This window comes from Heliangelus exortis, chromosome 3 (assembly GCF_036169615.1).
Source record: "Heliangelus exortis chromosome 3, bHelExo1.hap1, whole genome shotgun sequence".
Classification (NCBI taxonomy): domain Eukaryota; kingdom Metazoa; phylum Chordata; class Aves; order Apodiformes; family Trochilidae; genus Heliangelus; species Heliangelus exortis.
Window position 1 is genome coordinate 7,535,323 of NC_092424.1, and position 27,607 is coordinate 7,562,929.

The 27,607-nt window shown below is 35.5% G+C and overlaps 1 protein-coding gene across 2 annotated transcripts in view; it reads left to right on the forward strand.

The window, feature by feature from the left end:
• FMN2 (formin 2) overlaps nt 1-27,607 on the forward strand; it is a 150,067-nt gene that overhangs the window by 14,655 nt on the left and 107,805 nt on the right. For both annotated transcript variants that reach the window (XM_071739066.1, XM_071739067.1), the window contains exons 3-5: nt 6,088-6,254; nt 19,345-19,489; nt 23,666-23,727. In XM_071739066.1, the coding sequence (XP_071595167.1) occupies nt 6,088-6,254; nt 19,345-19,489; nt 23,666-23,727 (374 nt within the window). The remainder of the gene's footprint in view (nt 1-6,087; nt 6,255-19,344; nt 19,490-23,665; nt 23,728-27,607) is intronic.

The window sequence follows — 27,607 nt, forward strand, 5'->3', positions numbered from 1 at the left end:
TTTTATCTGTAAAATAGTAGCCACTCAGTGCTTTGCATATTTAGAACCTAGGGCAGTATATTAAACAGCAGAAAGGTGAAAATGAAGTGTGATAGATTTTCCCTAGGAAATGTCTGACATTCTGGGCAATGTTTGGTGCTGCATAATTCAGGTGCTTTACCAGATGATTTAGGCCTGATGTAGATCTGACCTTGACAATAGTATATGTAGAAAAGAAGCCATGAAAATAATTGGAAGAAATGCATGTTTTAGTGATGTATGTGTTTGCAGAAATCTTTATTATAGTATCTCCTATCTTTTGAATGCCATAGGAACTAGGAACTGGCTTTTCTCCTCTTTTTATTTTTTTTTGGGGGGGGGGGGTTTGTTTGATTTTGGTTTTGGTTTTTTTTGTTTTAAATTTACATAACTGTGTTCACAATTTCAATTCTTTGTGAGCTGAAAAAACGTAATAAGGCTACAATTGCCTCTTTATAATTTATAAGACTAATAGAAGACATGCAAATGGAAATATATCAATTTGCCCTTATCTTCTTCCTTTTCCTTTTTTTTTTTCCCTGTCCTGACTCCCTAAAATAGAGAATTTCCTGTAGTACTTTGACTTCAAAGCTTATGAAATTGCTTTGCTGTGTGTGTGTTTCTGATCTCACTGAATCCGGGGAGGGAAAGAATAAAGTGGGGAAAAGAGGGCAAAGCCGATTTTGGTTTTTGAAGATGTAAGCAGTACAGGCATGAGTCACTGTTAATCCTTGATGTGATCCTTGTGGGGTATTCAGCACCAGCAGAACACTGAAACCATTCACTCTGCATTGGGAAAAATTAAAACTGAAGGTCTTTCTTCAGTCTGCATAGTTTAGGATGTGCTGATGCAGCTTCTGTGCTAATGGTGAAAGTGTGGTGTAGTGGTCTGGTTGTCAGAGAAAAGAAATGTGGAAGACCAGCAGAAGAGGGAGCTTTTGGAATATAACTCATTTGGATCATTAATCTGAACTTGTGCTCAGTGACAGCTGTGCTCCTGGGCTTTTGCAAATGCAGCATAAGGAGGATAGGAGACACATCTTTAAAGATAAATGTGAGGTTGTGACAGCACAATCCTCAGGGAAATATTATTTCAAGCTCTGTTGTAGTTCAGGGCCTCAGTGCATGCATGTGTGGCTTTTCAAGTATGTCTGTGACTACTGGAGTTTTCTCTTGTTTCTCTTTATTGTTTTTGTCCCTCTCTTTCACCTTGGTACTTAAATCCAAAGCCAACAAAGGCATGCTGGTTTCTTAAGGATTTTATTGCTTGCCTGGTTGCTTTTTGAAAGGTTGGTCTTTTAGGCAGACTGGACAGGAAAAGAGCTCCAGAGTGAATTTCATGAGCTGGGATCTGCCTGTTCTTTCTCTCTGGGCAGTACTGCACATGCTATCAGCATTAAGTCCATAGGCAATCAAACCTGCATTTCAGAAGCATGTAGATCCACATATTTGTCTGCTTGAGAGGAAAAAAGTTTGCTTTAGAATATGAGGTAACTGTAATAGAAAGACCAAATGTACTTCCTTCTAAAACTGGCAGCCTCTCCCATCAAAACTGACTCAGTCCAGGTCAGCACAGGCAAACTGGTTCAGATAACCAGTACTGACAGCCAAGGTCTGTAGCAGTTGCTCCCATATGGAAGGAGGCATCATGCATAAACACAGACACCTCTCCAAGCCAAAGGAGATCCTGTAACTCTGTCAGGCCAGTGCAGTGAGATTATTATTTTTAAACTATTATATGCATGGTATATATATATGTAGCAGTTAATATTTTTCAGCATTTAATTACTACATGAAATCATGTTTGTGGAATAACTTTGCATTTGAGAAAATATGGTTGCAGTAAGTCTGAAGTTGAAAATGATTATTCAAGAAAACAATTATCTGCTTTTTTCAAAAAGGGAGACAGAATGATTGGAAACCATGCTGGGACTTGTAAGCTATTCACTGCAGAATTAAAATACACATGTCCTATAATTGTTGCCAGAGGTAGCTTTAAAAAATGTTGCTGAAGTCTTGTTCATAGTGATAGGCTAAAGATCTATAATGCCACACAGGAGATCAGAGTGCTTCATCTTAATGAGAATGGGAGGAAGTGGCATATGACATGGAGATGGAATTTGGAAGCTGAGTGAGAAGACCCTGGCTGAGCTATAGTACCAAATGCATCACAAAATAACCATAAGAGGCCAGATTACCTACTACTTCCAAACTTCATATTCCCATGCTTTTAGTCTATTAATTCTTTAACCCTTTGGAAGAAAATAAAAAGTCATTCTAACCCATGCTGGGATTTAATAAAATATTCTAACCTCCTAAATAATTTATGAGCTTAGAGTTATTTTATTTGCTGGAGGGTTTTGGTAAGACCTTCAGAATACTGATTTGATCTAAGGTTGAAACTTAACTGCAGTTCTTCACTAATTCAAAACCTGGCACAACTCTTATCCCCCACCAAACAAATACTTAGAGGAAGAGTAAGAATAGGCTCCAGGAACTTAATTACCTGGGATCTGGGGGAATAAAAGTTGTTTAAAATACACAAAAATGCATTAAACCTTTAACTCTCTTTAATCTTTGAGTGGGGAAAAAAAAAATAAAAGGGGAGAGATCTTTGTTCATTTCTATTTTCATGGCATGCCAGGGCAATTAAGAGAATTCACTTTACCATTGCATTTAAATCGCTCTAACAGAAATAAGCTGATCATTTAGTAATTATGAAATCATTAATCATTCAGTAGTTCCAGGTTACTTATAACCATCTTCACCTTCATATTGAGAACACATTCAGGTATTATCTCATGTAAATTATGAATATGGATGAATAATAATGTCTGAGGAAAAAGTCTGTTTCTCCTGCATTTTATTTATAAATCAAAGATGAAAAATTGTAGCTCAAAATCTTGCGTTTGAAGTTGACTGGAATTTAGCCTCTGTATTAAATAGATATGTGATTTTGGTTTTACTATTTCAGGAATAGATTTAGGGATTAATACTGTACAGTCAATTTCACACATATAGACGCTAAGTCATTTTAATTTGAATTAATTCCAAGCATGTGTAGTGCAGATAGATGGGGTGCTGGCAAACCAATCCTCATTCCAATCAAAAATAGTTAAAAATCTGTGGACTCCATTGTTACAGAGGTATTTTGCTATACCTAGACAAAAATATAACCTAATCATAAAACATGATTCCTGATGGGAGGATGAATGTCTCTTGCTTTGACATCAGTACAGGTAAGGTCAGAGGGCAATGAGGGAGGGACAGGTTTGTCACTGGCCTTCCTGAGCCAGCCTGGAATGGTCCTGCTTTAGTGACACTTGGCTTTTACATGAAAGTAGGTGAAATATCAGGTGTCCTTAGCAATGGGGAAACTACTTCATAGCTAAGTGGTGGTTTTCAAATAATGTTCTCCCTTGTAAAATAGCTTTAGACTTCTCTGAACTACAGTGCTGCAGCCTCTCCTTGGTGGGTGGTTCTGATGCTTGTAGTGCATTCAATTTTTCTGATGCTTGTAGTGCATTCAATTTTTAGATTTTTTCAATTTTTAGATAATCCCTATCTGGCTAAGTACAAAACTTCATTGGTTAACATTCTGTTCTAAATATATTGCCAAATAAGTGCTTTAAACATAACCCATTTATTGTTGATAAAGGTATATATTTTTTTAACCGACGTTAACATTGCATCTATTTCCGTATGCATTGAAAACTGAACTTTTTTTAGCTTGCATTTGGTAAAGTCTGCTAACTGAACAGGCAAAATGTATTTCTGGAATTCAAATTTCTGTGTGTGCTGCCAGGTCTCCATAGCAATTGTAAGGAACACACAAGTTGTATTAGAGCACAGCTTCATCCAAACATTATTACCTTTGTTTTAAGAACCTGTACTTTTTTGACTCAACAAATATTTGATGCAAAGGACAAAATAATTGGACTAAAGTTAATTTTAATTCAAAGATTTGTTTTTTTGTTTTGTTTTTTTTTTCTGTGGGGGAGTTAAAAAGTACTAGGTAATATAAAATAATTTTTACTACCCAATTTAGTTCAAGACTGATAATATATGGTAGAGAACACATCAAGAGCAGACGGAAAAAATGGCATAAGTAATACAAAGTACAATAAGAGCTATTAAGTTCATTAGTGACTTTTTTGCATATGCATTTATTCTGCATATCTGAATGCTAAAGTATGTTTAGAAAATAATAATTGCTAAGAAATGGTAGGTAATAACCACTATACTAATTAAACTGTGAGTGAATGGCAACTAAGGCTGTGAACAAGTGCTACACAAATTAGCAAATGAATGGGTGGATTAAGGAAAAAAATAAAAAAGCCTCATTTCCTGTTTTGTCATTTATGGGTACTATTCCTGTTAATTAGGTTACAGCAAATGGGTTGGGGAGGGGGCCATTATGCTTCTAAATGTCCAGAAGACTTTATAAACAGGAGATTATTTAAATTTTGAAGCATCCAGGAAAAAAAAAAAAAAAAAGAAAACAAAGAATCAAGTCTTATTTTCAAAAGTTGTTGGTTTTTTTTTCTCTTTTCTCTAACCAAGGAATAGAGGCAACTAATTGGCAAACATAACAAAACTTGTGTATTTTACAGATTTATCCCGTGGCTTATTCCCCTGAATATATTGTATTGTCTCTAATGAAAGTCTAGGAAACTTGGACCTGTAATTCAGATTTAGCATATCATTAGATGTGAGGAAAATCTTGGATTATATTTTTAGAAGAAATTTCTATTCTTTATTTTAGAACCTATTGTCTTATGAAGTTAAAATCATACACAAACTTTGCCCTAAATGTTACTTACAATATCCTTTTAAAATTGTACCCAGATGTTTGAAAATAATTATACTTTTTATTATATTCAAAATCCTGGGAAATTCTACGTTTTTACTAAAATAAACATTCAAACAGGGATTTTGTACTTGTATTGGAAAAAAAAAACCCAACAATATATTATCATTATTATTATTATTCTAGTTTAAATGACACTAAAATGCTTTCTTAATGCAGTATATGGAAAATACCTTTGGCTTCCAGCAAGTATGTGGGAAAAAATTGATAGACTCTGATTACAGTACAAATTGTATTTACAACTAGTTCCTACTAAAACATGAAATCAACTTATTACCCTGTCTGCCTTGTCTCTTCCAGTAGATATGTTTCGTATCTTAATTTATATCCTGTAAATCTGAACTTTGGCATCTTTTGACATTTTAGGGCTTAATCAAGCAATTTATACTCTTACAATGTAAATTTTATTACAGCCTGCAAATATAATTAGTTTTTGTAGTCTCTTTCTGTCAAACTGCACACAGCACAGAGGTTATGTCAACTTCTAGCGTTGTCTCCTATAATACTCCCATAATATACTTTATGGCAGCCCTCCTGCCATGCTCTGGTGAGATAACAAAGAAAACACTTTAATCATGGAATCTGAACCTTTAATACAAATAAGTCTCTTTCCTCACTCTTCAAGAAAAGTTTTACTTTTTTGAGTTGCTGCTTGCTTGTAGCACTGCATTTTAGACTGGAGCACTCTGCAGCTCTGGAGCTATATTAACTACAGTTTTAAACAAAATAATTATCTGGGGGAAGAGTTTTATTGAGAATTTCTCCAAAGAAATAGAGTACAGTTTCTTAAAGGCTGTGATCAACAATAAAAAAAAGTTTCATTCCAAAGATTGGGAGACTGGATTCTCTATAAATTATTAGAGACCCTGGAAAAAGATACTTTGTTTCTTGATACTGTCTGTTTTCCCATCAAGCAATTGTATCATATAAATAAATAGGAAATCGATGTTACAATAGCATCTCATGATTTTTTTCCTACTCTGCAGCGCAGGCAATACATGTATGTTTTATAAAATATCTTAATTAATCAGGCTACAGATCAGTTCAAAATATTATATAGAAATATTTTATCATAATACAATTTTTATTTCATATTTTTACTTCTAATACTTAACGATTTTCAATACATATTGTAATGCCTTAATCTGGTGTTCCATAGACACACAAATTCTTATTGATCTGTGTCATCACCTTGGCAGGACGAACGCTGCTGGAAAAGCTCTTCAGCCAGCAGGAAAATGCACCACAAGAAGAAGCAGAAAAACTGTGTTCTCGTATTATTGCCATGGGCCTTTTGCTTCCATTCACTGACTGCTTCAGAGAACCATGCAGTCAGAGTGCCCAGAAAAGCACACCTACCTTTGATGTAAGTACTGAAAAAGTTATCTTTTATCTGTTTTGCCAAGCAAGACACGATTTATCTGTTTCAACAGTCTTGAGAGAGTTCTCTTAGTGCTGTGCATGAAATTTGACCTTATGGTCAGCTATTTTTCTGAGCTCGTGTGCGTGCACTTTTGTATACAGAAAAATGTAAGGTTTAAAAGGTTCTCCTATAACTTGGCTTCTTAACTTTTTAACTCATTTATTAATCTGCTATACTGTTCTTTACCTATTGTTTTCATTAAGTCTTTCTGTTTGAATTAAAGCACTTTATCCCATAGCTATTTCACAAAAAAATATAAATTAAAGGAATAATAGAAAATAGCATGTTACAAAACTTTACAGACCACAAAAAGTATGTCTATGCCGGATAATTTTTTTTCTTATTGAAAATACTTTTATACCAAATTGTGCAGGGCCCAGTGCAAATTTGCTGGCATTCCAGCTTCAGTGTTATCTGTGTCTTTGGTCTGTCTGGCCACGGTGATGTTGCTGGTGGTGTTTGAGCACCATTACAAAATCAGGGTGCAGTCCTTATCTAACATATTTTTCCTCTCTTTTGTATAATGAATTCAGTATTAGGATATTTTGATATTGTATGATATTTTACAACCCATGAAGTGAAGCTTTACAGTGAATTTATTTTTATGACCCTTTCAATTGAATTTTGACACTTTCTGTACTGGTTTATGTGACTGAAAGTAATCAGGATTTTTGTAATAACTAATTAATGTCAAAATAATGTAAAAATATTAGCCAATCTACTTAATAACTTACTGATATAGTTAGGATCATCCCCATTCTACACATTAAGCTAAATCTTGGCTAGAAACACTCAAAAATGATGGGCATAGGTGTGAGAAAACATCAGTCTTTATAACTCTTAAAATCTTCCTCATCTTCCCTGAAGAATAGTTAACAGAACTGGTGAAGAGAAAGTAGATAAAATAAATTAAAGTTTTCCAATTAATTCTTAAACAAGCTTCCTAGATAACCTGGCTTTTCTACCATACCATTTTATGAATACTCTAACAGTATTCAATCTTTGTGGTTTTTTTAAATGTTTTAAACATTTTCAAACCGGTTTTTGAAATTAAATGGAAAATCAAGTGTGACTTTTAAAGTGAGGTTATTCAGGCAACTTAACATCACTCACCGTCTTAAAGTGTTCGTGGTTTAATATCACTTATTCATTCATTCATTGCTTGGCTTTGAGAACAGAGATTTCAGCAGGGCTCCCCCCAGGCTTGCTGCCAGCACACTGAGGCCTGATAAGGCCGATGCAGGACAGGCAGTGGAGCTGCAAAAGGCCCAGCAGAAAGTGTCCTGTGAGGGGACAGCCAAGGCACCGTCCTTCCTGTGCTGTCTTTTCTCCTCCAGACTGATTCTCTGGGTGTTCCCAAAGGAGGCAGCAGAGTTATGGATGGTGTCTCCATGTCTCCCAACTGGAGGCCAGAGTGGATCACTGATGGCAGTCAGTATGGCCAGAGCTGAGGGATTGGTCAGGGAGTCCTTGTGTCTTGGGGCTCCTCTGTGGGAAGTTCACCACAGAGCACGATCTTAGGGAGGTGGTGATCCTCCATCCTGGAGACGTGCCCTGCCCAGCACAGCTGTGTCCTCAGTAGCATGGCCTCAGTACTGGTGACCCCTGCCTGTTAAAGGACAGTGACATTGGTCACACAGTCACCTGTGGATGTTTAGGATTGTACAGAGGCAGCACTGATGGAAGGGTTCAAGGAGTCACAGGTGGTGGCAGTGGATGCCCCATGATCAGAACCATATAAAAGAGTAGACAGTACAATGGCTCTGTAGACACCAATCTTTGTACTTTTCTTCAGGTGTTTATTGCTCCAAACTCTCTTAGGAAGTCTTCTGAATGCTTTGTGTGCCTTTGCTGATCTGGTGTCTATCTCTTTGTTGATCTTGGTGTCTGAGGAAATGATGCATCCCAGACAGCTGAACTGCTGGACTGACTTAAGCTCTGATTCACCTATGGTGATGTGGGGATGATGGAAGTCTTCCTGTGGTGCAGGCTGGTAGAGAACTTCTGTCTTCTTCAAGTTGACTTCCAGCCCAAAAAGCTCTGCAGCCTCTGCAGAGCAGGGTGTTATGTGCTGCAGAGCTGCTTCTGTGTGAGCAGTGAGAGCGGCATCGTCAGCAAAAAGCAACTCTGGGACATGGAATTTAGGGTCTTGGTCTGGGCCTTCAAACAGTTACTGGAAAAGACAAGCTTTTTCAGGTTGCTTAAAAAGGTCTGGCAATGTTTCCAGTTCTCCTGGTTTTAACATATATTCAATCAATCTCTTTTTCTTTGAAGTATTAAATACAGTAGTCTTTTCTATAAAAAAAAATTCTCCTCACTTATAAACAGATTTTATCCAATTAAAAGCTTGCAAAGCAGCAGAAGGGACTCTTTTGTTAACTGCCATACCACACTTTGATGAAGAGGATTATTCTAGATAACTTTCATTGATGATACCCATCAGGATGGACTTTCTGAAAAGAAGGAATAGGTTGGCCTCGTGCAAAGTGGGCAGTGTCAGCAGTTTAAGATGTTGCTGGCTTCTCAGTGATCTTGGTTTGAATTGGACTATCAGTAAGCCACAAATGCTGTTTTACTACTTTTCTGTATCCCTTAAATAACTCATGCTCCTGTAAAAAAATGTCAGAAGTGGTGTGTATTCAACTAGTAGTGTGTCCTGCTTCAAAGATGCTTACATCTGTCTTGAACAGCAAGATCTCAAATGAATTTTTCATGGCACAAATGTGAGAGCTCATGATGATGAATTTGGGAATATATTTCTGCCTCAGCCTTGACCACAGTCCAGGAGCACTGATCTGTGCATTTATTACGTGCCCTACGAGGGGTTAAAATATTTAGAACTTGCAGCATAAAGTCTAGTGGCCAAAAACTACAAACCTGAGCTTCTGCTAGCTGATCTTGCTTTGTGGAGTGAATGCATAGAATATCTTACTTAAAATAAAAGCTAATAGTTATGTAAGGAAATGAAAAAATTTACAATTAATGTGAAAAAACTAGGGTGATTTTGTCTTAAAAAAGATCTGTGACTCAAGTCTGTGGTTTGCTTTTTTCTTGTTTAGGTTTTCTTTTTTGTTTGTTGTTTCTTTGTGTCAGATTTTTTTAATCATTAGAACAGGATTTTAATATTGATGTAACCATTTATTTCAAAGCCAGAGGAATCAAGCTAACTTTAAGTAATACTTAAATGTAGCCCATCTAGAGTTACAAGGTGTATCATCTTTGACTTTACTCCAGAGCTGGGAGCACAGCCAGTCTCATTCTTCCTTCATCTCAGAGTTTATCAGATGTTCCCCGAGTTCCACCTTGGATTTTCTCCAGTTTGGCTGCTGTCCTTTTCAGTCAGCTGGAATTGCCATCAACAAAGTTGCTGTGATTCTGTCCCAGACAGGTTCATCTGCCACCTCATTGTCCTCTCTCCCTGCTTCATCCAGCTCTGGTGCTTGCTTGTTCTTGGATGTTTTCTGGCTGTTGAATGGTTTTGTCTTACAAAATGTTTTTGTTCTTAAGAAGTCCCTCAGATCACTCCTTTGGCATGGTTTTTTTTTTTCAGAGTTGCCAAATTGTTTTCTACCATAATCCTTCCTTAAATACCTTTTCTCCTTTTGTGACTGAACATATGTATTTCTGCACTTTAACTTTATATATATATATATATATGTATATATATGTATATATATATATATAGTATATATATATATATATATAGTAAGTATATGTAGGGCATGGACTTAAGCTCTGTCAGAGGAGGTTTAGGTTAGATATTAGGAAAAAATTCTTTCCAGAGAGAGTGATCAGACATTGGAATGTGCTGCCCAGGGAGGTGGTGGATTCTTCATCCCTGGAGGTTTTTAAAAAGAGACTGGATGTGGCACTCAGTGCCATGGGCTGGGAACCACAGTGGTAGTGGATTAAGGGTTGGACTTCCCTTCCAACCCAGATGATTCTGTGATTCTGATGTATATATATATATATATATGTATATATAAAATATAATATAATCTACTATTCCCCTTTTGTCCCTCAAACTTTGTTTTTGAGGATGTCATATTACAATTTATAAAAATAATTAGTAAGATTTGTTCACTCTATGATGTATTACTCATTATTTGAGATGAATATAAACAGATTATTTAAAAGTCCTATTTTTTCACTCTGATCTCTTTTTCTAGATGTCCTCCAGAGAATTAAATTTAACATGGCTAATGCTGGACCCTCTGCTCTCTTGAAATGATTGCAATTGCACACTCTAATTATGTTCTCATCATCTTTGTTACATGTGCCCAGTGGTAGATTCTAGTTCTTGCTGTCTCACAACTGTGTACCTTGTGTCTTTTTTCTCAGTAGCTCATAAGATACCTGTTTTTTTTATTTCTCCCAAGATATTCCAGGAGCCTGCCTCACACTGTGAAATAATTGTACACTACATCTTTTACTTTTCTCATCGAATCCTGTCTCTGTCTCTTCCATGCTGGCTGACTGACTGTAATTAGGCAATGTAGTAAGAGTAAAGACAACTCTGACAGCTCTCAGTTTCTTGGATGAGTATTGTAATGGCTCCTGGAAGTCAGTTTAAATTGAATTTTTAGCACTTGTATTTCTGGGTTAAGTTAAAGCTTGTGGACATGATGCTTGCTCCTTTGTTAGTATATGGCAAACAGGGAGGACCAGTAAACACCCAATGAAATCAGTAAACCTGAGAATGAGCAGATGTCATCCATTTATGCTGAGGATGGTGTCCAGTTTTAAGAGGCTTGTAGCTTGGGCAGACTTAGAATAGATTTTAAATAAGATTGGAAATGGCTCGTTCCTGCAATATCTCTGACATTTCTGTCAAATTTCAAATCATAGCCCAAAGGAAGGAAACTTGGAAACTGTTTTAAGATGGTATATTTTGGTCCATTTTATTAAGTATTTCTTTCAAAGCAGATTGTGGCAGATGCGCAGAAAAAAAATATTACTCTGAAAAATAACAGTTTAACAAAGCTTTAAAATAACAGAAGTAGACAGGGTTGGAATGTTTAAGATGTTGAAAAGCAGAGAAACTTTCACTGTAGCTCTTCCTGCCTTCTCTTATAATGTAATGAGTATCTTAAAGAGTAAGTAAATGTACAATGGCAGATCCAATGACTTGAAATGTGAAACCTTTTTTCCTAGTTTTTTGTCTTCTGGAGAGGCTGCTAATTATGACCTTATGGATGTCATGACCTCTTGTTTGTCAGGCTGTCTTTACAGCCTTTCCTTCTTCTGCTAGCATTTTATAAAAGAGTAAGAGTATTTTGAAAAATATTTCTCTTTAAAAAAAAGGACCAAGCAAGTGTATGTGCAATTTAGAGAAAGATAAATTATCAGAAGCCTGTTCAAATAATGTTCTCTGAAGAATTGCTTGCCCTTGGAATAACTATTGCCTGATTGGCTTTCAATTTTTTCCCTTTTTAACACTTGTGACTTGTTCAAGTGGACTTCTGAAGGTTCAAATTGATCAAAAGTACCCTGACCTAATGATGTATGAGAAATTAATGCTTTCTGAAAAACTATGTAGGTCCCAAATGACTGTCATTATATTAAATAATCATATTTCTGTAATGCAGATGTACTTCTAAGCTTTTTAGCATGTTAACTCATTATGTTATCCTATTAGAGTAAAACAAACACAAGGCTGATCTGGCTAAACCATGCATCTCTGGCAAGAATGTAACCACAGGCAAGATTTGCAGCCACCTGTTGGTGCATCATAATTTAAAATACTCTAATTATCAATGAAAACTTAAATGAATTTGTGATACAGGCTTTATATTACCATTTTGTAAATGCTTTTGAGAAGAAAACTTAGCATACTTTTGTATCTGTACTATAATCCTTGTTTGGTGGACAATCTCTAATGCCCACTGATGGATCCAACAACTACTTTTTTCATATGGCACTAACAAGCAATATCTTTTTCCATATGTATCTGAAATGCACAGACTTCAGATTTTTCCTTTTGTTTTTCTTTGTTTCTGGTGTTATTTTGATTGGGCTATCTTTCTTCACATCTATTTCAGTGCTTTAATTGGATGCTAGTAGTGTGTTAAGTACTGCTGTTAATGCCTTGATTCATAAATTATTTCAGCATATTTTGTAGTGAGACAGATAAAATGACATCTACTGGAAGGTGACTTTCTTTACTGTGTTACAATGTGAATCTGTACACAGGCAAATTTGGTGATTTGGGATAGGGACTGCCCCAATCTGTAGATATGATGCTGGACTAGGTTGTCATCTGTTTCTGAAATAATGCTTCCAACAAGGAAGCAGAGAGCCAGACAGCATCAATGGGATATGCTGTAAAAATAGCTTTTTTCCTATTATCTCCTGGCCACCTGTGGTGATGCAAAAGCTTTTTCAGGAAATAAAGACACTGCTCTCTTTCTGCTGAGTAGTAACAGATGGTGGGACTTTTCGGGTCAGCTGGGAGAGGAGCCTAATGACAGGAAGGCTTTACTTAATTTTAATTTATTTAAAATGTTTACACCATTCAGAAAATTAGTAGTTTAACCGAATGCAAGCAGGCTTCTTTTTCAGAAGTCGGAGAGCCAAAATACCAGTGATCAGTTTCTAAAGAGCAGCCTTCCCCAGAATTTAGTTTAAATTAAGAAAAATTATCTTCCAAAGTGCAGCACTGAGCTGGCAACCATGCAGCATTTCTTCGGGTACACTTTGAATGCTTGCGAATAACGTGCAAGATTGTTATGAAATTTGTCATGGCACTGGAGATCAGTAGCAATAAAGACTTTTAAAAAGTTGGAAAGTGAAAATTGTGAAATGGAGCAGACAAAATAAATCCTTAATCTACTGTCTTAATCTTTGCTTGTCATGCATGTTAGCATGGAGGTTGAATTTGGCTTAATCAAAGCACTAATGTCTCTTCTTCCTTTTCCATTGCCTAAACACTCTGTGTTATTTTGTCTTTTGTGGAGAGCAGCTGAATATTCCTGAAAGTAGTTATATGGAAACAGTTGAAATATTACTGGTCTGAAGGATTCTTTTTACAGTGTTCCCCTGGTTCCTTTTTTAATTGTAATTGCGTATTTGTTTTCTAGTTGTGTCTGGCCCTGCAGACTTGTAGCCTTCTCTTTTTTTTCTTTCTCTTTTCCAGTTATTTGTGGTGATGCTACTATATACACTTTCAACTGGGGTGTTTCATATGTAGGTTTGTGTTAGGTTTTAATGCTTGTAGAGAACATTGCTTACTTGGGTGTTATGCTAAAGAACAGCTTTGAGGGGCAGATACTGGATGTTAAGTTTTCACCACCTGTTTAAATTTTCATAACCATTGTGTTTATGGTTAAGGTGGTGGTCATCCTCTCACTTCAAGAGATTTTTATATCTCCTGACTTTCTGTACACTTAATTTCAATTTCTTAGGAATGACAGTCATAACTGAATGTCTTTTTCTAGCTTGGAATTGAGAATACAGAGAGATGAATTTGTCTCTTACATATCTGTTTTCAAGAGGAAGTTGTTACAGTAGTAATTATTACCTTTTCAAATGGAATAGAGAAGAAACCCAGCAAACCAGGAGAATATGGAGAAAAAACCCCCAACCAAACTTATATGGGAAAATCAGATTTGTCAGAAGCTAAACTTATTGCAGAACTTTGTCAGCGTGAGTGAAAACAGCTCCTGATGGAAAACTTCTTGCCTTAGTTTATTATTTCTGGAGAAAGTGAATGAGAAAGCACACATCATCAGGTGTTCTAAGTAAGAGCTAAATAACCTAATGGTCTTGGGATGTGGCATTCTAAGTGAGAATTCAAGTTGGATGTGTAAGGAGACTAGAAATTGAAGTTCTTTTGTTTCATAAAAGGCTAACCACTATTCTCACTTCCAAGGAAAGTTTATTGTAAGCTCACCAGTTCAGGCTTTTCAGCTTCCTAATATCCTTTCCCCATGAGAACCCTGACTAGAGGACTGTTGGCTCTGTTGGCATCTCATATCCTCAGAATATTATGAGTCCTGAGGAAAGTTTGATAGGATCAAGTGAGTTTCTTCTGTTTTGTTGAGGAGATTGAAGTCATTTCATGGCAAATAAATGTTTCATGGGTTTTTGGTGCTTGAAGTGTTTTTAAATGAGTTGTTGAGGCCCAAGAGTTTTCTGTAAACACTCAAATAAAATGCTCATTCATTAGATTTGGTTCATGAGGATAAAGTGCTGCTTCAGCCATATATTACAGTAGTATGACTGACTTGCTGTATTTCAGTCTTGGAAGGCATCTGTACAGCCAAAGGTGCCACAAGCTGAGAGCCATGTTTAATCACTGCTCTGGTTCTGTCCAGTGGTCAAACAGATCTTTTTTTACTGAACCTCTCCTCAAAAAGTGAACCACTTTCCCCATTCTTGATAGTATTGATTTATCCATTTTAAAAGCTGCTTAAAATAAAGCAGTCTTCTGCTGATAAGAGCATTTTGAGATAGTCAGGCTCTAATTTCTTGTACTAAAACCTTGCTTGTCCAATAAACTATTTATATACAGTGGGAGCACTCAGTTGGCTTTCTTTTATTTTAGGGGTTGTACACACAGTATATTAGAAAGATAAAACTCCCTGAATGGAAAAATGCTTTCTTCCATGCACTTGAAACAGTCTAAATGATGAGCGGTTTTATACATATGTGAAAAAAGCTCTTTGGAATTCTTAGCCAGGAAAATACTGCCTGAGTCATGGAGTCTGGTCCCTGGTTATCCCAAGTACAAGAAACTCTAATTCTTCTGTAAGCTTATCTAGTTTCATCTTAAATGCAGTTGTAGTTCTTCCTCTCCCCACTCCTCCACCTCTTCCCATTGGAAGGCTGTCCACAATCAGACTGATTTGGTGAGTAGGAATCTTCTTGTAAGTACCACTCTGTTTATTTCTGGTCCATTTATGCCTGCCTGCAGACATGCCACCCCTCCTGCCCTCTTCAGGATTATTTTGAATGTTTGGGGCTCTAGTGAGTGCAATTTTATTATTGCAGGTTAAGGCCTGATTCCATCATGGTTTAATACAAGCACTCAGGGAAGTGCTAATGCACTTCTCCATCTACTGCTCTGCTGAGCTGAAGAGCACAGCCTGATAGCAATGTGTTTCTGTACTGCCCCACCTTTCCCATCTCACCATACATGGTCTGACTGACTTTTTTTTTTTTTTTTTTTTTTTCCTTCCTTGAGAAATTTCAAAATACTTCTGGTCAGATTTTTACCCCTTGATTCTCACATTCGCACAAGTGATAATTCATAACAAAATGATTTTGCAACCAGTCTGGAGAGCTGTGTATTGCTGTTTCAACTCCATCTTTTGTACCTCTCTTAAATGTATTTTTCACTATCTTTGTCCTTCAAACTGGAAGCAGCTAGAGTTGAAAAACCCCCCATGAGATGGAATTAAGTGTAAAGTCATATTACCTGCATATCTCCAGGAGTGAGAAACATAGATTCAAGGTTGAACACCTTATTCCTACAGAGGGGGACATACTGATCTCTAATGCAGTCTGTGGCCTGGGGAAAGAACCTGGGATTTCTGTTTGAAAGGTCTGTGATCTCTTTTCTGAAAGCTCAAGATCCACCAGTATGGCTGCTGACATTGGCTGCGGGTCTAGCTCATGGGCTCTAGTTTTGGATTCCCCAGCCTCTTTCCATTTGTCATTTGCTAAAGGATCTTACTTTGAGGAGCTTAAAGCTCCCACCTTTAAAGATCAGCAGGCAAGCCTATCTTTAGCTGAAGCAGTGAAGGAGCATCATTCATATTTAATATAATTTGCAACTGAACTATAACACTGTAGTACCTGAGAGTGAAAATTTGGAACAAAAAGCCATTCTTTGTGCCTGCTGAGACCTGGCTCAGGAGAGAGTGAGTTAAACTACAGACCTGACTCTCTGACTCTATTGTAAATGCATCTATGAGTGGTAAAATATCTATTGATTACATACATCAGATCCTGCAGACAGTTTGCCTCGCCCATGTGAGAATGCTCTGCAGGTTTCAGACCCGGTGGAAAGTGCTGTGTAAGGATGTTTGGAAACAAGAACTCTTCTTGACATCATGTTTAGTGCTCTGGACTCAGACAGCTTTAAGCTTCCAATGTCCACCCAGAAATTAGTCTGAATAAATAAGACTGGCTCAGAAGAAGTGCTTTAAATGCTGAACAGTGGAGCCTGAGCAAGATGAAGTGGAAATTCCAGATGTATTCAAAGATTGATCACGGTAAGAATATTCACTGGCTGTGCTTAGAGTTATATCTAGTAAAAAATGCCTCTGAAAATGAAAAGATTAAAGAAAAAAAAGTTGCATGTGGAAATCCAGGTTTGTGGGTGCTTGTATTACAATTACTAAGGATCAAAGCAAAGCTGGTTTGGAGGGGATGTTTGGATAATTTAATTTCTTTTGCTTGAATAGTACATCATCATAGAATAGGCTGCATATATCTTCAGAATATTGTAATAATCATGCTTGTTATTTGCAGAAGGAGAAATGAGATGAGTTTGTGTATTAGCTAAAGACAAAAGGTAAAAAGGACTAGATTTTGGACAGTATCTTGTGTGAATAGAAATTAAGACATTTCAATGATTCATTTCTTCTGAAAGGCACAAAAGTGGTGACGGGGTTAATTTTTGAGATATCAGCTGAAGGTCCAGAACTTCTGGCTACCTTTCTGTCAGAAAGGTTTCTCAGTTTTTCAATTATATTTGTAAGTTTGCAAGTAGTATGAAGGTAGCTGTTAAATATTTTGTTTATATGCTGAACATGGATACATTTTGGTTATTGTGCAAGTCTCTTCAAGGCATTTTTGCAAGTTTATGTTTACCTTTTTATATTTGTATTACATGATGTCTCTAATCCATCCTCCTTTATGTTGAATAGCAAATTAAAACAATCCCAAAAGAAAGAACACCACAAACCAAAAATACTGTCTTTTAGTCTCACAAACAAATCTCCCATGCTGGGTTACAAGCTGGTTGTGGAGTTGTGTGATGTCTTAATTTGTAACTTCATAGTTCATATGTTGTAAATTATATCAGGAATAACATAGGTATCTGGTATTTTATTATCCTCATAACATATCCCAGCTGTATAATAATTCCGAGACATGCCATGGGTTTTTTAGTATATTTAATTTATTTAGTATATTTAGTATATTTAATCATACTTTTAAAAAATGTTAAATGATTGTAACACACCTTTCAAGAACTTGTATGATGAAATATCTTGTTCAGGACCTATTAATTGTCTTTGTGGTTCATGCTATGTCAGTATTATTTACAGTCTATTGTCTTCTCTTTTACCACCCTTTAACCCTACATGTAACCCCACTGAAAGTTGACTGTGCCTACCCAGCTAACCCTCTGCAGAGCTTCTTTTCTCCTGTGTAAGGTAGTAGAGTGGGGAAAAAAAAAAATCTGCTTTACCTTGACTTGAATCTTACCTTGCTCTTTATTTTTGTGATTTGGATGGTGCAGAAAGAAGACAAATAGCAAAATCCAGCACTTTTTCTTCACAGAGTATGGACAGTAATGGAAATTATGCTGAAGCCCACAAATGCATGTCCCCTAAACTCCAGAATTAAATTAAGGGAAAGTATTAACTTATTGAAAGAACTGTGCTAATAAAGGCTACTTGGATGTTCAGGTGTAATAAGAGTAATGAACAAAAGACAAGGTTTTCAAGGAGCAGACAACTGGGGGCTGTGTAGAGAACCGGATGGGTTTTTGGATTAAGCTTCTTATCCATTTATTTTTACCTTTATCTGAGGTCTGTGTATGTGGCTGGATTTCTGCCATGTTTTCATGTTGAAAAGATCTAGTGAGCTTCCTTTGACTGACTGTTTGAGGAAGACTCTGTAAACCAAAATGTTTTTCTTTATAACCAGCATTTGTCTGTTCTAAGCTACTCTCAATAGAATGTTATCACACTTTTCACAAGAAGAGGAAGCTTAGTCAAGTGGGTAGTGATTATCCCTAAAAAAGTGCTAAATTATTTTGCTCTTCCCTCTGCATGTCTCTTCAATGCTAATTATTTGTGTAAAAAATTTGAAAAATATAATCTAAAAATGAAATATGCAAGAATACAAACATATATGAATGAAGCATAATGCACATGATCTCTGTAAGAAGATACTGGTGTGTGATATGACTGTATTTTCATCCTGTGACTTAATTTTTTCCCCAGTTTTTTACTACAATATTTGCATATTTCCAGATGTTGCTGTGATTAATCTCTATAGTGTTTACTGTATTAGAAAGCTTTAATCACAAGTTGTCCATGTTATATATGGGAGTCACAAGAATGACTCTGGAGTTGTGGTCAGCTAAAATCTTTCTTGGCTTAAAGCATAAGTTTGCTGTAATTTTCATCAGACAGTCTGGATGTCTCCTGCCTTTAATAAGGGAATCAAACTCAAAGCTATTGAGTAGTAAGTTTATCATCTGACTTGTGCCCAGAGGATTGATAGTACTTTTAACTGTTTGTTGTTTTTAAGAAGCTTATTCTAAGAGCAAACCCACTTCTTTACCTGCCTTTCTATGAATATGGAAACATGAATGACAAAAGCACAGGTGCAAAGAATGTTTGATTTATGCTAAAAATAATCCTGCTTCTTTTCCTTGCTTGTGTATTTGGTGTAAAAAGATTACAGAGAGTGGACTAAACTATTTTTCTGTAGCCTATAAACGTATGAAGAAGAATGGTCATAATGGACATAACCAGAACCTGTTATCTCTCAAAGGAAAGAAGTGTCAAAGAATTTCTCATGCTCAAAGAAGTGCTGCACTGTGTTTTATCACCTCATCATGCTGTAGATAACTGAATGATTAATTTTTCTATCTATAATAGAGGTAATTCCAAAACTGAAATACCAATTTTTTTTTAATACAGATGAAGAGCAACAAACAAGTCTGCCTTACTATAGGGGTGAATATTGAGCTGTTTGTGTTGAAAAATATTTTGAGCTTTTTTTTTTTTTTTTTCTATATGAGCTTCTCAATCTTTTTTTTTATTTTTTTATTCCCTTTTAATAACCACAGCAAGACCAGCTTTATACTTGGGCTGCAGTTAACCAACCCACACATTCATCAGATTACATCGAAGGAAACTTTCCACGTAAAATTCCACCTGTGTGGCCCCCACCCAAACCTCCAGATGAAGAACAAAGACTCAAAATTACAGAAGGTATAGTTCTTGGACACAGACAAGTTATCTGTATAGCTTTAATCATACTTTAAAAGAGAGAGAAAAGAGAGACTGCTGTCTATTAGAGTCCAAGATATAAACTAAATATCTTAACTGCTCCATATTTTGATAGTAGGTAGCATGAATGTAATAAAACTGCTGAGCAAAAATCCATGGTTTTTGTTAACAACCAAGATGTGCACCTTGCATCTGCTGACTGAGGGATCTTAGTAGGTGTCATAACTTTTGTTCTTTTCCAGTTTACCTTCAGAGCTATGAAATATGGATACTCTTCTTAAAAATATGAAAAACTTCAGAAGGTGGTATACTGAAAGTTACTAGATTGGTGCAAGGTATTCCATTGTGGCTTCAGCAGTTCCCTGCTGACAGGGGAAAAGTGTATCTGAATAAACAGCTGAGGTCTTGGGTACAAAGTCAGCTTTTTTTAAAATTTTTGAGGTTACTCTACCGGCCAAGTTTCTGAAATCTTTGGCATACTCATTAAAAGCTTTGTTTAAGCTGAGAGTTAAAACAAAATAAAAGCCCTTGCAGCTTACAAAGAAATTTAGAAGAGAATTTAGACCCTGTTTCCTGTTAGCAGTGTTGATGGGTAAATACCTCAGGTTCTTGGAGGATTAGTTTTGCTTTAGTTAGCATTCAATGGCTCTCAACAATTTTAGGCTGCATTCATCTCCATGTCCTCCATGGAGAGAAGCTGGGAGCTCTCAAATTTTCTGTTTCCTTCCACTTCTTTTTTCATTGCTCACATTTGAAGAATTAAGTTATTATTTCAACAGTTCTCTTTGTAATGTTTGTAGGCTTTGGGTGGACTGAATTCCAGATATGCTTCTCTTTGGGACTTCTCTATTGCTTCCTCTGGAAACATGAGCAAAATATTCCTTATATGGCCACCATTTATCATAGCAACACTTCAGTTTTAGTGGTATCACTTATTCCAATGTTCTAAAGCAAAATAAATGATGCCAACAAAAATACAATACTGATATCTCATTCTGTTTACATTGTGGCTTTTACCAAAGCAGCTGTATTAGTGATCCAGGAAACATTTCTGTATCTGTCCCTCTGATGCAATTCAGAGGGTGGAAAGCTGCACTGCTGGACTGTTGGGCTAACAGGGTTTGAATTATATTCTAGTATTTTATGCTGTTTTCAATTAAAGTGCTGTCATAGGTAGTAGTGGACTTCCATGTATTCTGAGAGAACAGTTTGTGATTCTCAATGTGAAGAGGAACCTAATGGATGTGTGATTGGAGGCCTTGTAAAAGTACTTTGCCTTGGAAAAAGAAAAGGATGAAATTTTTATTATTTTACTTTGAGGGTTTAGCCCAGCATAGGCTGATGCAAACCAACAACAGCTTTGTTGCTCTAAAGTCTAGAAGAGAATTGGTTACATAGAATAGTTTGAAAAGTAAAGATTTTTTGCAGTTTTTACCAATTTGGAAGAGTTTTTCTACAAAATGATAAACCTAATAATTTTTAAATATATTCCTTTTATGCATGGATTTTTTCCACCCTATGTTGTTCTATTTAATATTTGACTTGTCTGTTCCTTATATCAATGACCCAAAGAACTGCAAAAATATTATGAAAACAGAATTAATAAAGTAAAATGGGAAATTGTGTATTGTGACTGTTTCTAAATGGAACATAAATAGTTCTCAAAGATATTGAAATGTTAATTTTCAGTGTGAATAGGGCATGGAGCGAAAAGGAAACATTATAATTGCTCTGAGTACAATGCAGGCAGATGAATAATTTAACTTTTTGTTTGGTTGTTTACATGCTTGCTTGGTGGAAGAATCTGGAGGTAAGTGATGTTTCATGTGAAGCATGGAGTATGAACACCTTCCCCAAGATTTGTATCTAGGTTATATTATATGCACCTTTGAAAGGTGTAGGCTGCAATTATTTCTTAAAGGATTTAAATCATTTTGTGCATTGTAAGTAATTATTGCTGTCTGTATTAAACAGATACAATATTAAAATTGCATACAATTGTTTAAAAAAGAACAAAAAGCTAAAGATATTAGATAAAACCTGTTAAGAGACGAATGTAGCAAGATATTTTATGTATAGTTTTTATTTTTATTACATACATTAGCATGCAGACAATAATAGACCTTCAAGCGGAAAATTGCAAGATCTTTGGTAATTTGTGCCAATATTAGGAAAATAGTCATCTGTTTAGTATAAATTGAATAGTTTTTCTGTTTGTTCTGTGTCATGTGGAATGTTGTTGGGTGTGAGCAAAAGGCTCTTGAGTTGTCAGGGGCTTTTTTGTGGTTTTTTTTTTTATCAGGTTGGTTGGATTTTTTTTTTTTCAAAGTTTTTCTTAGTTTGTTTAAAGTTTCAAATTCTTTTTTTTAGGTTGACTATTAAAAATGGAAATGTGAAAATACTTAATACGAATTTGGGTTCAAGTCAGCACGTACTTATGCCAAAACCACATTTCATTAGTCTTTACTAGGCCTTTATTTCCTATGTTTTATGAAAAATGAGGTGGGAAATGTAATGTTGGGTTAAAGGGAATGTTTCATTTGTCTTGTAACACTTTTTCCTTTCCTTAACTGTTTTATTTGGGGTTTTTTGTTTGTGTGCTTTTCAGTTGTGTTGGCGTTTGGTTTTAGTTGTGGGGTTTTTTTTGTTTGGTTTGCTTTGCTTTGTTTTTTTTGGTGGGATTTTTGTTTTGATTTGTTTTTTTTAAATTTGCTTAACAAAGAAAAAACCCTGTCAGTTTACTGCAAATAGGCTATATTTGGTGAGTTTTGGCAAACTTGTCTTAAAATCTTAAAATTAATTGTCCACATTACCCTTAACTCAGCTTGTATTTAGAAAACTTTGTAGAACAAAAATGATCTGAAGTAAAAATAGGCTAAGCAATTTTGTCCAATTTAAAAATATTGACAAATATATTGTAAAAGAAACATTACTTTCTTAGTGTTTATATATGTCTAGTACTACAGCACTAGCAAAGAATAAAACCTACTATGTCAGAAGATGAATTTAATCTTGAGGTCTCAATCATAGAGAAATCTACACTTATGTACAAAGGTCCTGAGGAGACCAATGTCCAAATGCTAGTGAAGTTTTCCTGGTTTTGCAAATCAGTTGAGGTAGGTTTAGCCAAAAAAAGTTCTCTTCCAGATAATTTGAAAAACAAATATCTCACAATTTTTTTTCTCCATTTAAAGACAGTAATTAAGTGGAGGAATGTTTAGATGTTCCTTAAGATTCCCATTAGTTATTCCAAAGTAGAAAACAATTGAAGGCATAGCTAGAATGAGGTTCTGCTCTTTCATTTTTCAATGTAAATGAATAATGTTGTCAAAATTTACAAACTCAAATTAATGCTGGTTTTGTGCCCAAAAGAGAGGGTATGGAATTCAGTACAAATGTGAAGAATTAGTTTTCTGATCTCAGCTTGAACATCTCCAGTTCTGTACACTGAGACAGTAACTGAGTTCCATGCCATCCCTTTGTAAGGATGAGATGTTGTAGAAAAAAATAAAGCTAGGATGGAGCTGAGGTTTCTCAAACTGTATTTGCAATAGTGAGACCAGTTACATTCAAGCACACTTTTAGAATGTGAGCTTAGATCTGTATCTCTATCTGTCCTATGGTAGAGATCTCAAAAATTGATGGTAGAGCAGAGGAGCATCATAGGAGGCTATGAAAAAAGACAACAGAGCTTCCACCAGTCACCATCCTGCTCACAGGTTCTTTTACCCTTTTGTGAACTGACCCAATCTCCAGGCTGTAAGGACAGAAAGACTTCTTAATGAGAACAGATTGGAAGAACAAGCAGAGAACTTTTCCTTGGCCTTCTACAGAATGTGTATAATAGAGCCATAAGTAACTATTTTCTTCAAGTCAGAAGTTTTGACAATCAAAATGGACTTATTTCAAGTTTTATGTCTACATTTTTAAAATAATAGCATTTAATGTTGAGTAATAACAAATACATGGCAAAATACTGAGGTCAGGCTGGCCTTATTTACACATGCAACCTGTTCATTTATTTTTAGATGGGTGATCTGGAATGTGGGGTGCTTAAAAATGTTTTGTTTTCATGAAATCTGTAATATGAATTTTGAAAGAGCAATATTTTATTTATATAGTATGTTTAAAATCTGTATGTTTTCTTTCCAAATTCAGAGTTGAAATCTACTGCCCAAGAAACAGAGACACAATCCATAGATGATGTTCAGCGGGTACAGGTAGGCTTCTAACAGAAGTGTTTTGTCTACTGTTTTGGAAAAAGACTGGAAAAAGACAGTACTTTAGGAATTTTTGCCATAATTTTTTGATTCTATGTTCTGAATGGAAATATTCAGAAATGTGGTTTTGATTCCAAATTTTTATTTCAAAATACTCACACACTCCATAGTGTGTCTGGCTATGGAGAGGTAAGGTTCCTGCCTGCCTAAAATGATTTTTATAAAATTGTTATTCACTTCACTCAAAAATAAATTAACAGTTGGTTCTGGAGCTCTGATGGCTGTACTAAGGAAGAGCTATCAAAAATCTGGTTACATAATTTACAAAAGTTTGTGTAAATAACAGAGGTGGAGATTTTTATTCCTCCACTGAAGCTTATAAGGAGTAGGTGAACACTTTTAGAGAGCCATGCTGGACTTCAAAAGTTGACACAATACTGCTGAAGTGGAGATGTAGTCTGGGTTGAATGCTGAGCTTGTTCAACATAAAAATGGTCTGAATTTTTTAATGTCATCATTCATGTTATGTTCTGCTTTTAAATATGGTGTAGTGTGGTGGAGCTGAAGAACTTCAGATTTTATCAAACTATTTAATTGTGAAAGTTGTGAAAAGGAAGGAAAAATCGTGGTTATCTTCATGGCTTTTGTCTGACCAAACATTAAAGGGGTTCATCTAATCAGTTACCTAAATTCTTCTGCTTAAGAACATTCAAAAAAATAGAGCCCATTAATTAAAACAATATCACAAAATTATTCTACATTGGAATATTTTCAGTTTAAAATATATTTGTCCCACCATATTTTAATATTTCAGCCACTCAGGTTCCAGTAGCAGTTCTTTACAATATTTCATGTAAAAAAACCCCAAACTTTTTCCTATACTTCTAGAAAGGTATTCCATGTCAGAAACATATTAAATCTGTCTCTGATTTTAATTCATTACACAAGAGTACCTATATTAAAAAAAAACCACTTTACCTGAAATGTAAGGAATGGAAATAAGTTCATGAGTGTGTAGGTACTTTAAATAAAACCACCTGATTATTTTGCTTTGAGAATGAAGTTTTGTTTGGGTTTTTTTTGTATTAATTATTCACTAGCCTATCATGTTCTCCAATTGCAGAACTGCATTTGCTAGTGTTGTAAGTTTCCCTTCCCACTTGTTGAGTGCTGATCTGTGACAGTAATGGGAACTTCTTCAATTGTGTGCCATTATTCACCAGTGAAGAGCAGAAGTAACAGTTTTGAATGCATAACCACCTCTCTTGCAGAAAATCATTGAGTTTTTTCTACATTAGGTCATCCTCATTCTGGTTTGTTTTCAAAAGCAGAGCAGAATTTTTGTTTGAGAAGCTGTATGTGGATGGAAGGCTTTTGTATTTTCAAACTGGTTTTGTAGACCCCCAAACAGCTGAGTGTGTTCTACCTGTAATATTTATCTATATCTATCTATAAAAACATCTAGAAAGTAGAATGGTGACTAAACTTTTTTTCATCATGCTTGTGGATAAGCCCTTTGCTGCAATCAGACAAATTTTGGTGCTACTTGTATTTTTTTAAGTGATGAAATCCTATGAAATGTTTCTATTAGAGATCTAGCCTCTTGTCCTAATTTCTTCTTTTCTTTCTTTTCTTCTACTTTACTTACCTATTTCTTCTTTCTGAAGAAAGCAAGTATTGGCTGAAGTTAACCAAACAGTTTGTTTATTTATTTATTTATTTTTACTCTTTCAATACTTGACAGAGGAAGGTAACCCTGATGTGAAATTTCAAACTGATCAACTAAATCTACTAACAGGCTTCTTCCCTCTCCCACCCCTGGGAAAGACTTTTTCTAAATCCTATCAAAATAATTGAAGATGGTTGATATTGTCATATAAAAATGCAAATATATCATGATGCCAATAAATTATCTTGCTTTTGATAAACAGTTAATAGAAAGATTAAGAATATCCTAAATTAAAAACACAAGTAGCAGAGCCTGAATTCTATACTTTCTATACTTTTTACTGGATATATTAAAACATCTGAATATTTTTAATATATCCAATCCATTTCCTTATCTTTACCATATTAGACATAATCTTTGTAACTTTTGGCATAATTTTCTAAAGCTTTTAAAACTTCTATTTTAGTAAAAAAAATTCTAAAACTTACAATTAAAAAAAATGGGAGCTAGGAGCTGTACTTGTTTTAGTGTGGGAATTGGTAAACAGGAAAGATAAAAAATGGCAGCCATTTCAAATCCTGGTTTTGAAATGCCAAAGAAGAGCAATGATGTCTGCTTAGTCTTCTAGTATGAACAGAGAAAGCTTTGTTAGGCTGAACTTTAGTGAGGAGAAAAGAAAAAAATTCAATGTCCTAATTTAGAAACTCCATCTTCCAACTGTCCCTGAACAGTTCTTCAAAGATAATTCTTTTCCTGTGAAAGTATGATTGCTAAAGATACACATTTGGGTAAAAATGAACAACAAAAATAAATGATGTGTTCAAAAAGATCTACTATAATCAGTTGTCTCATTGAAGAAAGGAAGAAAAGAGCATGAAAGTGGCATGAAGAGCATGAAACTCTTTTGGAACTTTTATTTATGAATCACATGGTAGTCAAGAATGAACCTATTTCATTTTTCAAAGTAAATACAACAGCTAACTGATGATTCCTGTCCTGGGAAATAGAATTAAAAACACTGTTTTAAGGAGAATGGTATCCAATATAGACTTCCTGCAGCATCAGGCACATCAGTCTGGCATACTCCAATCACCAAAAAAAAAAAAACCAAACCCCAAAATTCTAAATAAATTAAAGAAGTATGAATTGGTTTGGGTTTTTTTGTGCAAAAAATATAGTCAGGCTTACAATATGTGATGCACAGGAATTTGTATTCTAACAGAAGTCCAATGTGAAGTGTCAGAATTGGGATATCTTAGTTTAAATCAGGTGCATGTAAGGAAGCGTAAGTAGGCAGGTAGTGTTTGCTTCCTAGCCTTGAGAATGAATTATTCTTTATCAAAAATGAACAGGAAGGAAACAAAGTTTGTGTGAAATGAGATGATAGACATCTGGCAGGACTTTACTGGTGGGGTCATAGGAACTGCTGAAATGCTGAGCATTTTCATAGAATCATAGAATCTGCTGGGTTGGAAGGGACCTCAGAGATCATCAAGTCCAACCCTTGATCCACTCCCGCTGCAGTTCCCAGCCCATGGCACTGAGTGCCACATCCAGGCTCTTTTTAAATATCTCCAGGGATGGAGAATCCACCACTTCCCTGGGCAGCCCATTCCAATGTCTGAGCACCCTCTCCGTAAAGAAATTCTTTCTAATGTCCAACCTAAACCTCCCCTGGCACAACTTGAGACTGTGCCCTCTTGTCTTGCTGTTCTGTCAGTAAAGGAGAGTCTGATTTCTGTTCAGCTTCACTCCAGGACATCAGTTCAGATGAGGTATCCCATCTTTTTATGGTCATGAAATATAATTATACAAAAGTTTCCATTTTTATTCATGGAAAGCTGACTTTGACAGTTAGTGTTAGAACTCTTCAGTTTAAATATACATCAACTTTCAAGTTTTTTTAATTTGTTTTCAGAAAATCTGATAACCACTAATAGATTTTTCATGTTCTACGACTGTAAATTAATGAATTAAACTTAGGTCTTCTGAGTTGACATCTCACTATAATTTAAACAGAGATCATCTGCTCCGGTCTGTTCTTCTTCCTATATGACTATTATCTGAACTTTGTGATTCAAACTCTGTCTTCTAATAATTCTGGGATTTCTTAGTGAAGAAACGATGAGGATGCAAGTAGAAATATTAGGAACTGGGGAAGAGTTTATTTAGAGCCAGGCAGCTTAAAGACATGACCTATGCAGCCACTAG